At 39.9% G+C, this 19,166-nt stretch overlaps 1 protein-coding gene across 1 annotated transcript in view; it reads left to right on the top strand.

The window, feature by feature from the left end:
- COL5A2 (collagen type V alpha 2 chain) overlaps positions 1-19,166 on the top strand; it is a 130,561-nt gene that overhangs the window by 47,472 nt on the left and 63,923 nt on the right. Inside the window, exons 2-3 of the mRNA XM_069983514.1 lie at positions 13,175-13,396; positions 18,885-18,898. Of these exons, the coding sequence (XP_069839615.1) occupies positions 13,175-13,396; positions 18,885-18,898 (236 nt within the window). The remainder of the gene's footprint in view (positions 1-13,174; positions 13,397-18,884; positions 18,899-19,166) is intronic.

Genomic DNA, 19,166 nt, shown 5'->3' with positions numbered 1-19,166 from the left:
GGTGAGCTGGACCCAGAGTGAAGGCAAAAGGGTCAACAAGTGCTAAGCATCTCTGGGAACTCCTTTAAGACAGTTTGAAGACCATTTCCGGTGACTAGCGCTTGAAGCTCATCAAGAGAAAGCCAAGAGTGTGCAAAGCAGTAATCAAACCAAAAGAGGGCTACTTTGAAGAACCTAGAATATAAGACATATAATTTGTTTTCCACACTTTTTTGTTAAGTATATAATTCCACATGTGTTAATTCATAGTTTTTCATGCCTTCAGTTGGAATCTACAATTTTTATAGTCATGAAGATACAGAAAACTCTTTGAATAAGCAGGTCCAAACCTTGTATGTACTGTGTATACATACATATATATATATATATATATATATATATATATATATATATTAAAAAATCTCAGTTGCAAATCCAGAGCAAGTCTGCATCCAGTGCAAATTTCCTGATTATATATATATATATATATATATATATATATATATATATATATATATATAATCAGGAAATTTGCACTGGATGCAGATTTGCTCTGGATTTGCAACTGAGAATTTTTAATCTGGATGATCAACCAATGAGCTTCTAAATCTTGTATATCAAGTCTTGAGCAAGAACAGAACCCCTGAATATTCATCAGCCGCCATCTTAGAAACCCTTTTCCTATTGTAACTGATGAGCCATTTTGTAAGCTTGCATGCAAGTATATCCAAATACATCCCAACTATGTTAGTTTTCTCCTCTGTAACTTTCTGGAGTTACTTGGGTTGGTGCCCATGGGAAGGAAACAGAAAAACAATATGCTAAGAATCTCAGATTTTATTGTAGCATAGTCAATATTAATAGTATAAAATGCTGCACTGCAGTTTCACTTATTTAGTAAAAATGTTGAAAAAAACATGAAAGTGAAATGTTAAAGAAAAATAGTGAAGCTAGTTTCCATATAGTGCTGCATTGTGACAGACTGTGAGGAATAATGGACAGAACACTGCGCGGGAACTTTTCTGGTGACATTTGTGCTGCATAAATAGCCGCTATTGTATCTCCCACTTCTCTCCTTCATTACATATTTTATGTGGCACCAGAAAAAGAATAATGTTCTTTATACTTCCCCTACTGTTTAGGGCTTGTAAATGTCTAGGCTTGATATTCTTAAATTCTTAATGTTATACAGAGTAGATTTTCCGGGGGGAGGGGGCTTTTCTCATTGATGTGAAAGTGCACAATGGTGTACAGTCCTCATTCCTATGTCTGAACATGTACATTGCTGAAAGGTTGCATAGATATTAGAATGTGTTGGAATGGAATGTCACCAAGCCAAATGAGATTAAAAAGTCTCTGTTTGACAAGATAGGTCTAATGGTGTCAAACCGTATGACTGGGACTGTGAGAGCTGATGGACTCTAGAAATGTAAGATATGGTTTGCATAATACAGTGTTTATGGGAGCATTTTACATGACTTTGTATTGTAGTCCAACTATTGTAACTTATGTAACATTCAAATTTTGGATACAGGAAGTATGCCCCACCAATAGTTGCCATACGTACGTCAAGCACCTCTTAATGCCTCCAGTGCGGGACACAGGGGCATAGATTTAGTAAAGGGGTTGTCTGGGATAAACATGTAACTGGGGATGCTGACGAGCCTGTAGGGCCCTGAATATTGAAATAAACTAAAGAAAATATTTAATGATAAAAAGTATTACTGTAATATCCTTCGATCTCAAACAGTGAAAATGACAGTTTCACTGACCTGTGTTGACAGCTACATTGTTCTGACATCCTAATATATGAAATAAGCCCTGTATTTAATGAATGCCTAAGGCTAGACCTGAACTAACAAATTTATGTATCCATGACTGTAAAACATAATAGGCCATAATTGCTTGACAGTCTAATGGCATATTACTGCCTGTCTTCTTAAACACTCTGGGCCCTGAGGTTTTTTTTTGTTTTTTTTTTTTTAAACCTGCACCATTTTAGTTGGTTGATATTTTTAATACTGCTTATGTTTTCTTTATGTTATTCTAAAGAATGCCACTGTTAGACTGGCTTTACTTAAAGGGGCATTCCAAAGTGATCTTTACAATAGCAAGGGTGGAGGTCTGACCTCAAGAATCCCTACAGATGGAGAGAATGGGGACACAGAAAAAAATATTGTGCACTGTGCACGCATGGCCAGCAATCTATTCATTCTCTATGGGGCTGCTAAACATTTCCAAGTTCACCGCCCGGCATTGTTTGGCAGTGATATAGAGAATTAAAGGAGACATCTGGCCAAAATAAATAAATTAGTTTGAGCGGGGAAGGGGGGGCATAATAAATTAAGTATACTTACCATATGCCCCCTTTCTTGTAATTGATCACCTTGTTATCCTCTATCCTATGGATCTCTTCATCAGGTAGGAACACCCGTTTAAACATTGCAAACCAAATTGACCTGTCTTTGTATGGGCAAATTTGAGACTGTAGTTAACCCCAATAATTAATTCTAGTCAACTATTTAAATACATAGCTGATGTGCAGTGTCTGACTGGGGTATCTAGGGCCCACCAGAGGAAATGATCTTGGGGGCCCACCAATGAAGAACCAGTGAGAAATGACATGTCAGTCAGTGTTAGGGCAGGTTCTAAAGCTGGTGGCCCAGTCCGACACTGCTGGTGTCTAGTGGTTTATTCATTTTCTCAGGCAGAGTGCCTATTTAGCTTCCTCTTCCTTCTCTGCACTCATCCAAGGGATCTGTGTAGACAGAAGACAGCGGACTGCACAAAAGTGATTTAAGAGACATGACATTGTTTCTATAATTGTGTAGATTGCTTTATGAGCTTACTGCTGTGCTTTGTTAGGCCCCCTTATCAAATGGGCCAATCACAAAACCAGTTATTGTACTTATCGAAGCAAACAGCAAAAAAAGGCGAGGAGCTTGAAAATATAAAATACAACATATATATATTTGCAAGTATTAATTTTTACTTTAATTCTGTAAAGACTCCAAGTTCTGGCAGGTGGAATGGAAACACTCGACAGCTTGGAAATGCAGACTTTTTTTTACACTGGGTGGTCTACTCTTCTGTTTTTGGAATAATATGACACTTTAACCCTTCAGATCTGTTTAATTTTTTATGTGATGCACCAATGATGCACAGCAACCGGAAATAGTTTAATTGTGCACTTGCCGTGAAAATGAGATAAACAGGTAAAATACCAATTTACTATCAATCAAATCTCTATGTAATGCTTAACAGCTGAATAAGCATTGCCAGCTGTTTCCATGCTCATCACAGGTTAACGGTGCTGTTGTTTATTCAAGTGGTAAAAGGCCTGAGGTAAGAAAGAAGTGAGCCAGTACAAGATTTTCACTTTACAACTGTAAAAAGTCAAGGGGGGAAAAAAAAATCAAGTTTCTTTGTTCAAATGGAATGTGAGAGAAGTAGGTACTTGTAGCAGGACAGCTAGATCTCTACATTGTGATTGCTAGGCTGTCGAAAAGTCAACAATGTAGCAATGGAAAAAAATTAGGAAACGTTATGCTACGTTTACACAGATTGATAATTTGCCAGATCGTACGATTATCGATGTCGGAGTAACGTTTTTTTTTTCATAACCATCAGCATTAAGACGGTATTCGTTTTGCCGAAAGCCCGCCCGCCCGCAGCCCTGCCCCTGCCCGTCTGCAGCCCTGCCGCCCCGCCCGCCTGCAGCCTGGCCCGCCCGCAGCCCGGCCCCTGCTCCTCCGCAGCCCGGCCCCGCATCCTACAGCCCCCTGTGCCGGCTCGATCACCCCCCCCCCCGCCGGCCGATCGCCCCCGCCGCCCCGGCCACGAGCATACCTTACCTGCTCGGCGTAGTGGTTGTTCGAAATTCCCGGCTCCCCTCTTCAGTGCATTGATTGGCTAAAGAGGGGAGCCGGGAATTTCAAACAGTGCTCCTCTTCAGCACTGATTGGCTGAAAAGGGAGCTGTTTGAAATTCCCGACTCCCCTCTTCAGCCAATCAATGCACGGCAGCACTGATTGGCTGAAGAGGAGCTGTTTGAAATTCCCGGCTCCCCTCTTCAGCCAATCAATGCATGGCAGCACTAATTGGCTGAAGAGGAGCTGGTTGAAATTCCCGGCTCCCCTCTTCAGCCAATCAATGCACTGAAGAGGGGAGCCGGGAATTTCGAACACCTGCTACGCCGAGCAGGTAAGGTATGCTCGTGGCTGGGGCGGCGGGGGTGATGGCTTTTTTCCTGACTTGTTAGCGGTAAACACAATGCTACATTAGGGTATGTGCACACTAAGGAATAAGCACGGAAATTTCAAGTGGAGTTCCGCCTGTCCCATAAACTGAAATTCTCAAACGAAATCCGCTGTCTGCCCAAAGTCAGAGGATTTAGTTTGAGAATATCATTCTATAATACCATATTCTAGAATATCATTCTTTAATATCATCTATGGGACACACGCCCACATGTCCAATAGCTGCACATATCAGAGACACTGTGCAGCTATTTGACATGGGTTGATCGAAACTTAGCCTCCCTCCCCACATGTCTCGGAAGGCCTATGGCCGAGATTGGGAAACTCAGACAGTGAGTACAGCCCTCGGCTCGTTCCAGCGGCTCCATAGAGAGTGAATGGAGCTGCGGGTCATGTGCCAACCTGCGGCTTCATTCATAAGAAAAGAGCTAAATTTGGGTCAAAATTAGCCTGGTCCTAAAGGGTTTCAAAATGTCTCAGATAAGTATTTTCTTATATATTTACTTTTATAGATTATAAAAAAAAAAAAAAAACTTTTATTTGAAGTTCTGGATTCTCCCTAATCTACATGTGAATGAAATTGATTGCTCAGTTATCAAGCAAAGCTTGGCTATTGATTTGTACAAGTATGGTGAGCACAATGTTTGATTGTTCTATACCAAATCCCTGGGCACAGAGCCTGTGTACGACTTAGGGAAATTATCAGAAAACATATAGGATAGAATTCAGCAAGACAATGCTGTCAGCCAATGAGCTCACTGGCTGCATGCAGTCTGTCGTACTTTTGAGTATCCCTTTGCCAAGTCCAGCCCACCGTACTGCTGTCCTTATCAGTTTTTTTTAATTTATTTTTTTTATAATTGGGGGGGGGGGGGGGGGGTTGAACAAGCTTTAGGAAAACCAGGTCGTCTTGTTACATCACTCCCAGTGTGGCTCAGTTTGTCTACAAGCCTTGCTAGCTAGCCCTGATACAGTATTTCCCTGACCCTCATCTACGTCAGAGGTGCACATACTTTCTTCTCTAAAAGTGGTCATACAAGGTTCATTTTAATATACATGTGCCAGTATGTGTAGTATGTGGTAGTACATGCTAGTATGTGGTGGTATGTGGCAGTATGTGGTAGTTTGTGGCAGTGTGTGGTGACATATGGCAGTATGTGGTGCTATGTGCAACTATGTTAAGGTATGTGGCAGTATGTGGTAGTACGGGCCAGTATGTGGTGACATGTGGCAGTATGTGGTGACATGTGGGAGTACATGGTGGTATGTGGCAGTATGTGGTGGTATGGGGCAGTATGTGGTGACATGTGGCAGTATGTGGTGACATGTGGGAGTACATGGTGGTATGTGGCAGTATGTGGTGGTATGGGGCAGTATGTGGTGACATGTGGCACTTTGTGGTGGTATGAAGCAGTATGTGGAAGTACGTGTCAGCATGTGGTGGTATGTGGCAGTATATGGTAGTATGTGGCAGTATGGGGTAGTACATGCCAGTATGTGCAAACAGCAATCATATTTAGCAGTTTTGTTTTACACTACGTGTTCTGTAATAAAAGGGACATATTAAAAATAAAAATAGCTGCTTTCTTTCAGAAACAGCGCTGCACTTGTCCCCAGGTTGTGTATGGTATTGTAGTGCTATTGAAGGGAATCAGAGGAGACAGCAATGTTTAACTAAGCCTTGGTAACCCCCTTAATTGTTTGCAGTGATTACCAAGGTTTATATATAATCTTTAAAGGTTGTATGCAAGACCCTGTTCATACCCTGTAAAATTGATTTTTTACATCTGGTAATCTGTGTGAGAGCTTGCTCTTTTTGATCCTCCTAATGAATATTGGGATGGCACTCTGTTCCGCTAATATTGAGTGACAGGCCAGCTGGGGTGGATCGATACATGATCGGTAGACCCAATTGCAACTTATAAACTTATTAGCAAATGGAATAACCTATTAATATACCCAAAATGGTACTGAGGATCAAGGTAAAAAAACTACCTTCATCTTTATCCCTGTGTGCGCTAAAGGAACATAACAGCAGGTCTAACCTGCTGATAGTTTCCCATCAAACTCTAAATGAGTGCAGGCTGTTTTGAGAAGCATAGGTTTGCCACCTAAGGGAATCTATGAAAAACAAGCTAGGGATTCATAAAGCATCCCTAGCTTACTGTTTTGTAAGCGAAGAAGGGGACTTTTGTACTTTTCATGGGACTGTACCCTCGTGATGTAGGGCACCCCAGCAACTTTTGTATCCAGCAAAGTCTATACATCACTGATAGCATAGAATGCAATACTCAGCTCTACAGGAACTGCATAACTTTGTGTACTGTAGCCAGTTCTCAAGATGTTGTGCTGGCAGCAGTAGGATGGCATCTTTGGCGCTGGCTACATATGTATATGCTTATATTATCTTGTACACATGGATTACATTATATTGTTACAGCTTGGGTAACGTCATTAAAAGCATGTGTCAAAAAGTTTCTTAAATCTGATATTTTTACTTGATGATCCTTGATGCTTGTATATGTAATTAATATGGCAACGTACAGTAAAGTACATCCTGCTTCCAGAGAAACAAGACTGACATCTCATTGCTGTATGCTGAGATAGTGGCTTCTGAATGATCCCATAATGGCCTTGGGGAAGATATTTCAGTCTGGATGTTTGCCAAATTCCAAGTCTTATCAGTAGTCCTAAGCACACAAAGCTTAGCAGAGCCGAGCATGCTTGTAGCATTGCTTTCACTCAGGCATGAATGAACTTATATATCCAGATAGTCCTTATTGACAATTCATTTACACTAGTACAACTCAAGAAGTTTATCTTGTCTCAGTCTCGGTTTTGCAAGCTTATCGATTTAAAGAATTAAGAATTTTGTATGAGGACTGGTTGAACCCTATTCTCACCCTTCTCTATCAAAACACCACATAAATAACCGCAGCACGTAAATCCAAGACACGATAAAACTTGTTTTTTAACTTTAACTTTTTGAAATTGATTGAAGGTGGATTTCTTAGGACTGTGAAGTTGTGAACACATCCACTTGTTGCTTGCAACATGACTTAACATTGGCTGTGATGCAGCACAATCTACTGTATGCAGTGCATCATTGCCATCTTTTGGCTTGAAGCTTGTGTTGTGGCCAAAGTGGCCACATAGCCCTAGCCTTATTGCTGAATGTGTGCAAACCCTAAAAGGATATGGCATTGTGCTTATTGAAAATACAGGTGGGCAGTGTGGTGGCTCAGTGGTCACTATTGTTTTGCAGCAGTCAGACATTGGGTTCAAACAGAACCTTGAACAGTGCTCTATTTGACTAGAGAGCTGAAACACATTGCATATTTTTAAAGTGAAAGTACCAGTTCAGGTAGTGGTCAGTGCTGGAGTGAGGATCCCATTGGCACAGTCATTTTTCAAAACACCTTCCATTTCCCGCTATTGGCACCAGTTTCTTCATGATGCTATTTTCTATTGTTGTGGTACTAATGTCCATCATTGGTGTAATTGTGGACAACACCTGCACTTATCCTAGAGAGGAATTATTTCATGTCATCTGGTCCATGCCGACTCCTGCACTTATTCTCCACAAAAGCACATCTAATGGTGGAAAATTAACATAGTAAGTTAAACTCATAAAAATATCTAAACATAGCCACTTCTTTTTGGCTATTAAAATGCATAGAAAACTGCAAAGAGCTACCCTGTGTGAACCTGGCATAATAACAATACTCTTTGTATTTATTTCCAACATATTCTGCCAGGCTGTACAGAGATTACTCAGATCAGTTCCAGCCCCCAATTCTCTACACATACACACTAGTGCCAAGTTCATAAGAAGCCAATCGCTATGTATTTGCACTACGGAAAAAAAAAACCCTCAGGAAATCCAAGTTACAGGAGTACATACAAACTCCATGCAGATGTTTTCCCCAGGATCCCAGTTCTGTTATGTTATGATGCTAGCAGTAATTTTGTGTGTAATAATATTTAGGACTGCAGGACAGAATTGAAATTCTCAAGACAAGAACAGACATATGAAGCTAAAATATTTTTGGATACATTAGAGTTAAAGGCAAAAAAAAAAATTCAAGTTACAGGGTCAGCATTTCTATCTTCCCCTCCCTTCCAGAACACTGATTGGTCACATGTGGAGGAAAATTCTACTGTGAAACCTAGTTTTTATGTCAGTGTCCTGGAATGAAGTCAAAAGACATGAATAATATAAAGCAGACTGGGTGTTAGCCACCAAAATTGCATTATGGAAAAAGAAGGGTCCGCTGAAGCAAGTAATGAAATACTGCCACTTTGTGGAGAAAAGGGGAATAGCATGCACACTTCAGAGTCCATTTCTTCTCCCCTAACAATGGTGAAGATTGTTCAAATGCAATATTCATTTTCGATTATTACAAATAATGACATATTTACACTGCTCTAGATAAGAATAGCAAAATCTACTATAAAATGCAATACTAATATGGATCTCTTCTTGAGAACCACCTTTTAGAAGCCTTGCATTGCTTGTCTATACATACTTCCTTTGTTCTATAGCCTAAGTTATGTGTTCTTTCCATATTTAAGAAGCACACAGGGATCTTTAGTCATTATAATAATATTTCAGCTAGTCACTTCATTTGGTTGTTACTTTCTCTCTGAATATTTCTGGAGCTCCTTCAGTTAGGTCACTTATACAGCTCCTGTCACAGTGGTTATAATGGATTTTTATGACAGTTCAGCCTCCCTGATTGTATACTTATGGTGCCCTAGATACTGTATATAGAGATGAGGGTTATTGTGCTAAGATGATGGTGCTAACACTAGTTGCCCATGTGATGCTGTGATGATGCATCATGGGATTGATATTCATCTGAAAGGGAGAGGGTACAATTTGAAATCTAAAAGACAAGATGGTCAGATGACCCTGCTACATTAATATAATTATTGTGCATTATATGGGCAAAAAATTGTCTAGGGGTGCTTCTTTAAAAAATAGTTGTGCATAAACATTGTAATTTTACACGACTGAGAACAGATGTTTTGCACAGGTTCAATCTTCCCTCATTGTCTTTATAAAAGAAATATTCACCTGCACCATTGATAATATAGCTACATGGTTCTAAAATGTTCTTTTTTCTAGTATCACTAACATGAAGTATCTTAACCAATGCTTCTTAAACTGAGAGGCGCCCCCTAGTTGCTGGTAAGGCTCAGCCGGGGAGGCCGTTTGTTGCACAGTCCTTTCCCTGACTGCAACAATCTCTGGTTTAGGAACATCACTGACTCATTTTGTACTTATATATTATATTGAGATTAGGAGACAAATGAAGGGTATATTAAGCAATAGTTTTTATATTAGCTTAGACTTCCACCACAGATAGTGAGGCTCCAGCAGCCACTGGCCCAGGCATCATTGTTTCTACTGGAGCCTAGTTTGAGAAGCACTGTTCTAAAGCATACACTCTGCATTATTCTGATACAGCATGTTATAGACTAGCATGGTTCTAAAGAATCCAGATCAACTAAAATTGTGCGAGAAGAGCCCAAGTTGCAAAAACTGCAGTCTGTTTATAGGTCTTCCCAGTAACTCCCCCTTTTACTCTGGATAGATCTCCTGATCCATTCTAGCATGTAAAAGTAAGTGATGGCACGGCTAGAAGCCTTCAATGATCCTGTAAAATAGGTTGGCAACTAAAACAGCTTTATGTCCCAAAGGTACCAGAACAACCAGCCTGACAGCATTGTGACTGGAAAAAAACATATGCCTGACATCTGGAAAGAAAACTCAGCTCCTGCTAAATTCTAATGTAATAAGTCATGCTTATAAAGGACGTGTATGGGGGCGGGTGGGAGGGAGTTAAAAGGAATGCTTTCCAGGCTAGAATTTTCAGCTGTGAAATATGGTTTCTCACAAGAGCTTAGAGAGGTTTAATGAGAATGTTTACTCTGGGGACCAGATGTTCCTATAAGCAGAATGTTCCTATGACATGAATTACTTCCGCAGGAAGTGCTCATTCCTGGCTAAAGTTCAGATGCAGGCAGTTATAGAGACTCTCCATGTTAATGATCTCTGCCTTTTACAACATGATCAGTGCTTAGAAGTGGCAGCCCTGGTTACTTCTAGGGTAGATCTGATGCAGAAATATTTGCAGCTCTTCCACTAATCTGCATGGAACTTGCAGAAATCCATATACTGGAATCCATGTCGCCAAAACAACCCCAGTCAGATGAACAGAACTGACACTCACAGCAATCTCTTTAACAAAATGTGTCATATATGAATCTAGTGCAGCTAGTCTTTACCTGGCAGGCAGTAATTGGGTGTTAGATAAACTAGTGGCCTAGCTGCTCTAAACTTCTCCAGCCTTCAAGCTGTGCTTTGGTTAATACTGCCTCCTCCATGTACATTCCATTCTGAGCCACCCTCATTGGGGACCTGTCCATAAGCCACTGTAATCACTTACATACTGGTCACTGCACCTATCTATAGCATAGTAACTCTGATCCTGCAGCTGTGGTGAGCACTCTGGTACTGTTTTACTACCAGTCACACACGGAGGTGGTAGTGGTGACGCCATTTCTATGGTGGTTGGTAGTGCAGTATAGCCTAGCCAGTGATGGTACTGTTGTGACGCCAGTGCTAGTTCAGAACACAGGGGTGATGGTATACCTGCTTTTAGTTGTGGCTGGCTATACTGTTCCCCAATGGTCAGTGACCTGCTCGGTTGTGATGGGTCCCTAGGGCTCTTGTCACAGTGGTCCAGAGTGGGGAGATGACCCACCCGGACTGTCAGTACCACCACCCACAGAAAGGGGAGAGTAACCCATGGAATGTGTAGCTGAAATGTGTAGGTGCTGGTGTAATGATCACTGAGTCCCAGTAGAATAAAAAAGAATTGCTTTACTGATAGTCTCTTGTGATACAGGATACGCTGGTTATAGATAACTTCTTGTGTACAGACTTGTGTTCACTGGATCTGTGCTGGAAGATACTTTAATTGATGAGGTAGAATAGCGGTGTGGAGCTTAGTGTTGAGCATTGAAGAGAAGAGTAGAGGAGTATGTAGTGAGAGCCCGAACCCAGGGCAGTAGTGTGCTTTTCCAGAACTTGAGAGAGAGATACTTGAGAGAAGAATACTTGTGCCTGTGTTTCACCAACCACCTTCTGCCCTGCAGTGTCAGGATGCCCGTCCTATCAGCGTGACACAAGCCCCAGACCAGGTTACCTGGGCGAAACTAAGTGTCCGAGCGTTTCCCAGTTTCACCTGTGCTATGAGATAGAGTACGTAGACCTTCGTACGGTTGCTTTGCTCTATCCGGCTCATTTTCTTTGTACTAGGACACTGCCCTGCACTTTTCAGAGAGGTTCATGGCGTGGGCTGGGGTCATCTCTGACTTGTCCTCCCATTGGGATCTAACACTGCATAGTGTCTGTAGTTATAGTCTTAAAAGGAAAAGTCTCTGGGTTCTCCATACACGTGTGTCTTGGACCAACTAACACAGCTGGACTATCCCGGACAGGGAGCCTGGCAAAACCAGGCCCTGGCTAAATTCCTCAGGGATACCTGTTCTGTGTGTGTCCTACTCCCCAGAGAATCAGAGGGAAACTGACGCTACACTTCCTCTCCCCAAGTGACTACTTTCTACAGGGTATGTAAGAGTCCCTGTGAGTGGTGGAGAAGAGAGTGTGCAGAGAAAGAAGTATAGAGATAGGTAGAAAAGAAAGAAGCATCTCCACATGTCCACAGAATCACAAAGAACAAAGAAACAGTAACCCTATAGTGACTACAGCTGTGCAATACATATATACATAGAACACTGACATCTGGTGGTAAAATTCACAAACACCCCAATCGCCACCATACTTTTGAGTATAAGGCTTTTGCGTCAGGTGCCAGATAAGGAACACCCGTGGTGGGAGATCACACAGTCCAACGTCTCAGCGCCACAACATAGCCTTCTCCTGTGTTAGATCTTCCACGCTGCATATGTCTGATCTGTATAGTGCAGGCTCTCACAGCATGTACTTTCCCAGCTTACACAATAACACATAACACATTCATTTGCTTCATCTCACTACTAGCAGTATGGCGAGTGATGCGGGAATTAGGGCAATGTAATTTACATTGCTACAGTGGTGTCTGGATCTCTGTATATTGTATTTGGTCTTGAATTTAAAGGGAACGTGTCATCAGAAAATGTTTAAATAATGTTTTTAGGTTAAACAAATGTTTGTTTTAAGAATTTTTCAGTTTTTTTCAGGTTTTTTTTAGGCTAAACCTAAGTTGAGATTTCCTGTTGTGTTTATAGTGATAAGAGGAAGCTGCTGAAAAGTGAGCTGTACATCATTACAGCAAGATGTGATAGCAGTAGATAGTGGAGATCATAGCAGCTCCCTGTGGAATGACCTTGTCACAGGTCACAGAGCACATTCATCTCAAGGAGACAGATTCTGTCTATTGTCATCTATGTCTATGAGAGTTGCTGTAAAGCAGGTCACTAAATGCTGTTAAGAACAGCTCAGGCAAGATGGCAGCCCCCATAACAATGAATAAAATGTAAAATAAAAAAATTACAGTCAGAAAATACTATATATTTTTTTCTAATTCTAACCAGTAAAAGAAAATTCAAGTAACACATTCCCTTTAATGTCAGTTTTAGATAAGGTGTCAGTGTTCTTCTTATCCAGTGAGTTCTCCTACTTTAGTAACTTCATCATACTAATAATACTAATTGTGTCACAATGAATCCTAGTGTTCTGTCCCCTCTTCATTCTAGGCCTCATTTAGTACATAGTGGTCAGTGACTAAACAAAAGCCCTGTGTATTTGCTAAATGGAGCTGTCGTATCTGTTGCTTTATCAGGTCTTTTTACAGCAACTTTGTTGTCATTCATTTGTTAAAGTGACAATAATCTAACTTACCTGCATAATTTTGTATTTTTAGGAGAAGTTGAAGGCATTGTCTGCAAACAGGGGGATAAAATTTACATGAACCAAGATGTTTGGAAACCATCACCATGTCAAATTTGTGTATGCGACGGTGGTGCCATATTGTGTGATGAAGTTCCATGCCCCGATGTCGGAGGATGTGAAAATCCTGAAATCCCTCCTGGAGAATGCTGTCCAGTTTGTAGAGGCTCGTCTGGAGGTCGCACAAACAGCCAAGGTAAAGATGATTATGTGGTTAATATATTGTACACACATACTGATTTGTGAAGAAGGAAATGCACAACAGCTCTCTGACACCACTTTTTGTAGGAGCCTTCCTGCAAGTCAGTGTTTGACTCCCTTAAGAAGTCTTAGGACATGACTGGGGATTTAATAGGCCAAGCAAGATATTCCCCTAGAAGAAGAGTTTATTTATCTGTAAACAGCTGTTTCAGGGCTCTTGACCCTCGCTCTACATGGCAAGGTGCTGGCTGGCTGCAGAGAGACCAATCGTGGAAAAACATGTGAAGAAAGGCCATTCATGCTCCCCTAAGAATTCTGTGAAGAAAGAAAATGTAGCTTTCCCTGCAAGTCACTGTTTGACGTTATTAGCCTTCAAAAATGACTGGGGATTTAATAATCCAGACGTCAGACGCTTTGTAGACAGACATTTTGGTTTTTTTTAACCTTGTCAGTAAAGAGCTGGGTGCTGGCTGGATGAAAATGGATGAAAAACTGCTTAAAATGGATGTATTTGTGTTCATCCATTTTGATCTGTTTTCCATTGTCTTCTATTATAAAAAAACGCACCAAAATGCATCCTTTTTTTTAAGCGTAGACAAAAATATAGTAGACCATGTTTTGTGTACGCAAAAAAAAATGGATGCATAAAAACGGATGTAAAAACCTTTTATTATTTTTTTCTTATAAATTGATTAAATGTGCAATATTTTAAGCAATATGGCTCCTCCTATTTTATAGATTTACAGCATAGTGAGGTTACATTGTCTCAATTGTACACATGTATTTGTATATTTAGCTTACATATTTATTTCTGTTTTCAAAAATCATGCACATAAATTTAACCCCCTAATCCCCCTACCCCCCCCAGTAATAACAATGCATTATATATAAAACCATTTTATTAATTATATCGCACAACACACGCTGTAGAAGAAAAATAGAAAAAAAAGCGCCAGAATTGGTGTATTTCATCAATCCGCTTCCGAAAATACGTCATAAAAAAGATCAAAATGTCATATACATGTAATACTTGGAATCAATAAAAACTATACATCTTCCCGCAAAAAATGAGCCTAAAGCCAGCTCTGTTGTGCGAAAGATAAGAACGCTATAGATCTTGCATATGGTGACAGTTTTTATCCTTTTTTTCAGGAAGATAGTTTCTATTGTGCCAAAAGTGGTAATAATAAAAAAAAACTATGCAAATTTGGTATCGACATAACCGTAGTAACCCAGAGAATACAATAATTATGTTATTTTTACCGCATGCTAAATAGTGTTATGTTTGATATTTAAAAAAACAGGAAAAATTAATTATCATTTTTCCAATTTTTCACGATATTTTGATGTTTTTAACAAAAAACACACAAGATAGTGACCAAATTTTGCCCCTAACATAAGGTGCAATATGTCACAAAAAAAAAAACAATCTCAGAATCGCTAGCATACATTAATGCATCACAACGCTATAACCGCATTAAAATGAGACAGGTCAGATTTAGAAAATTTAGCTTGGTAATGAAAGCCCACACTAGCTGCAGCACTAAAAGGTTAAAAAAGCTTTGATCAACAATTCTAGAAGAACAGCTTGTTAAATATTTTCACATATAAAAACTCTACAAATTTTAACCAGTTATTGTATAGGGAAATGTTCACACACAGCACACTTCTGTGTTTGTTTCATACAGGGGTTTGTGAACACTTCTTCACACGTTCCCCTGGCACACATTCTTAGCCTCAATGGCCAAGTCTTTTTTTTCCCTTTGTCGCCCTTCAAGCACTGTAACTTTTATATTTTTCCATTGAAATAGCCTTATGAGGATTTTTTTTTGTGGAACAAGTTGTACTTTTTATTGCTGCCAGTTGGGGTTCATATATTTTATTGGTTTCGTTTTTATTAACACTTTTGTATGTGTGTGTGTGTGTGGGGGGGGGGGGGGGGGGGTGAGGAATGGGGAGGGCGGGGGGAATTGTAAATTTCTCACTTTAAATTGATGTCATTCACTGTACAGCAAACACACTTTGGCACAATAGAATGTACTTTACTACTTTGGCACAATCAAAATAAAAAAAATAGTGCGTTCACATTCTAAGAACCATATTTTTATAATTGTCAGCTGAATATGGTAATTGGTACCATTTTGGAATCTGAATGTTTTTTTTATTTTTTTATTTGTTTAATTTTTAGGAGCAAATGAGAGGGAATCTGTCAGCACCTCGGCCCTACTTGAGGTGCTGACAGTGTGCTGTAATTGGCAGTTCTCTTATGAACATGTTACCTTCTGGTAATTCGTTTGTGCAGTAGATTATGCCCAATCTGAGGTTGTGGGTCATAGTTTGGGCTGTCCTATGGCATGCCTCACCACTCCTTCCTCCTCTCTCTTCTTCATGAATCTCTGCTGCCCAGCATCCTGTGTGTTCAGCTGTCAGGCAGTGTCTCTGATTGCAAATCAGTCCTCTGTAGGCAGTTTATGTCTGAAAAAAACACAGATATAGTTAAATCTCCCAGCCCAAATGTGTTGGAGCTGTGGTCTAGGGGTAAAAACCCTGTGTAGAGACCAACATTTTTTCTTTGGTTTAAGTCCCCTAAAAGAAATTAAATATAGTTTATTTTTTTCCCCCTAACCTGAATCATTTTTCATCAGGTCCAAATTAGTTCTAAAATTTAGTTTCTTTATACAATAAGGAAAAAATAAAATGTAAATAAATCTAATATGGACCTGATATGGAATTCTTTGCACTTTTAAAAATGATACAATAATGAGAAAAAATAAAAAATAACTACGTTTCCATCATGGGAATAAAGCCCAGGAAGAAAACTGTTGTTGGTCTCTAGACAGGTGATTTACCCCTAGACCACAGCTCCAACACATTCGGGCTAGCAGATTCCACTATAAACTGCCTACAGAGGATAAATTTGCAATTAGAGACACAAGCTTACAGGGTGATTGTGCAGGAAGCAGAGCAGCAGAAATGATTCATGAAGAAGAAGGAGGAGGAAGCAGTGGTGAGGCGTGCTAGAGTGTGGCATAAAAGTTGAGCCGCAACTCCTCTTTGACTCTTTATTACAGTAGAAGATCTGAGATTGTGCATAATCCATTCCACAGACAAATTACTAAAAGGAAACATGCTCACTAGGGGACTGCCAACTACAGCACACTGTCAGCACTTCGGGTAAGGCCAGGTGCTAATAGATTCCCTTTAACAAAATACTGCAATCCTGTCAATCCTTTATTTTTATTTTTTTATAGTGTTCATTATGCGCGATTAATAATAAAATAATTCAGGTCATAGCAAATATTGATTACAGGGAACTGACAAACAAATCAAAACCAAACAGTATAGTCTTTCATGTACTGATAACAGCTAATAAAGAGTCATTGATGGGGAAGGGGTATATTTTTCCCTTGGATGAGAGACATATTTGATGAAAACAGAAAAAAATATGGCTATGTTCCCACTGCGGGAATGTGCGATCATTTATCGGGAAAGGGCGCCCATCTATTATTAATCACGGTGACTAGTAATGATCTTTAACATTATTTTCAGCTGTTATTAATGTAGAAAGAGGGAATGTAAAGAGGAAATATATGTATATATATATATTTTATTTTTGTCATTTTTTTTTAAACCCCACAAGGGGACTCTTGCAATGTTCACTAGATCGCTACATTGCACTAGTACTCTAGTGCTATGTAATGTGCCTGTCAGCATAATGCTGGCAGGCAATGCACCCAGCTGTGTTTCAGAAATGGCTGGGTACTTCACAAGGTTCCTACCTGTGTGTGTGAAACTTGCCTTAAACTAACTTGCACTTTTGGCACATCTACTTTATAAATATCAACATTTAAACATGGGGCGGATTTTGACACAACCGAGGACAAAAGTCTGATCCTTAGTAAATCTGGGCTGTTGTTTAAAGTGTTTTTTAACAACAAAAATATTAACCCCTTCATGGCGCAGCAAAAAATGACCTAAATGACCACACAAATTTTTATTTTTGCATTTAGTTTTTTCCTTCTCGCCTTCTAAGAGCTAAAACACTTTTACTTCTCCATCTATGGGGCCCTATTAGGGCTTGTTTTTCACAAATAATTGTAATCTGTATTGGTATCTATAAATCTTCCAAAAAATGTATAGCAAAACCCAAAAAATATTATTTATAGGGTGAAATAAAAAAAATGGTAAAAATTGGATTGAGTAAATCCCCAATGACCCAAACCTCTTTGTCCATTACACGTTATACATTTTTCAGGAGCAGCATCCCTGGACGCACAGAGTCTCCACTTCTCTTTATCCTATTTTTCCCCCTTCCATAAAAGTCTGCTCCAAAGGCCAACATGGACAAAAACGGACAACCTCTTCTTCCAATCCCATAACCTCTCTCAACATATTTAGGCCTCCCTCCCCACACCACAGAAAGTTCTATTTGAGACATTATATACCTCTTTTCTATGTCCATTCTGCCCCTTCTACTTCATATGGGGTACAACGTCACTGGTCAGGCGGGAATAAATCTGGGGCAAAGGTTTTCCTGTTATTTCTGATAACCCTTCTATATTTTCTTAAGGCCGCTTATCTACCAATCTGTCTTAACTTGGGAATCCATGCCCCTGGAGGCTCCCCTCTTCCAAGGGGATACCCTCGGGGCGATAGAAACCCCTTAAGCCTTCCCTTTTTCCTTTACTTCATAGTCTTTTTAGGGTATATCCTTTGCTAATAGTGACCATATATCATGGACATTTACGCTTTTCAGGTTTCCCCCAACTACAATTCTTCTCACCCTTGTGTGAGTCTATAATGGCCCTTTTGACCCATATTACCTATTACCTCCTGGGACCCTTTGTGATCCCCTCCATCATGGCAAATCCCCTTTCCCTCACTTTCATTAACTGCAGAGAAGATGGGTGACTCATCACTTCTTATTTTCTCCTTACTAAGTCCTTAACTATCCCTTTCCTCCCAAAGATGCCCCTCCCCGTTTACATTGTTAGTGGGGCCCCCAGTACCCTGGACTATGCAGTTCTCCTTCCATTCCATTGAACTCTTCCCTTATTTTTCAACGATGGTCATGTTAGCTTTTATTTATTTATTTTTTTTACAGCAAAACTTTTTGCTTTAAAAGAGCATTGATCAGTGCTATCAGTGGTCTTCTTATAAAGCTTTCTTTAACGAAAAAACCCCCCTCTAAGTATTGAGATTATTCTTTTACCTTCACATTTAAAAGTTCTGTCATCTTACTTGTGTTCTTTTACCATTGCCATTTGGAGACCAATCAGCTGCTGAGGGTTTTTATGGGTTTTTCTTTAGTAAGTGTTTCAAAATTACAAGTACATTTCTGGAACTGGCTAAAATCTGATAACTTGTAATAGGAAGAAATGACTAACATCTCTTCTCTCTGTACTTTATATTTATTTGGTTTAATAATAATGGTTTATGCAGTGTCTGGTTATAATATGTATTTTTTTCTTTTGTACTTGCAGGTAGAGGAATAAAGGTGAGTTGATTTAAGCCAGTTTTCTGATGTAAATAAAAAGAAGAAAAAATTTTAGGCTACTTTTAAAAGTTCCTGTCCATTCTGGCACATCCACCTATGGGTGGGGCTCTAGTGTCACACTTTCTTAAACCCTACTCCCTAAGTGGGTTCTGCCTCGCTGCCTCCGCTTGAAGTTCCATCCGTCTATGAGTCTTTTTTTTTTGGGGGGGGGGGGGAATTAGAGTGGAGGCCGAGGCTTGACGTCTTTAAGTGTATTCTGTAGTGGGAA

The sequence above is a fragment of the Dendropsophus ebraccatus genome, chromosome 9, assembly GCF_027789765.1.
Source record: "Dendropsophus ebraccatus isolate aDenEbr1 chromosome 9, aDenEbr1.pat, whole genome shotgun sequence".
Taxonomy (NCBI): Eukaryota; Metazoa; Chordata; class Amphibia; order Anura; family Hylidae; genus Dendropsophus; species Dendropsophus ebraccatus.
This window is presented reverse-complemented; position numbering and strand designations above follow the sequence as displayed.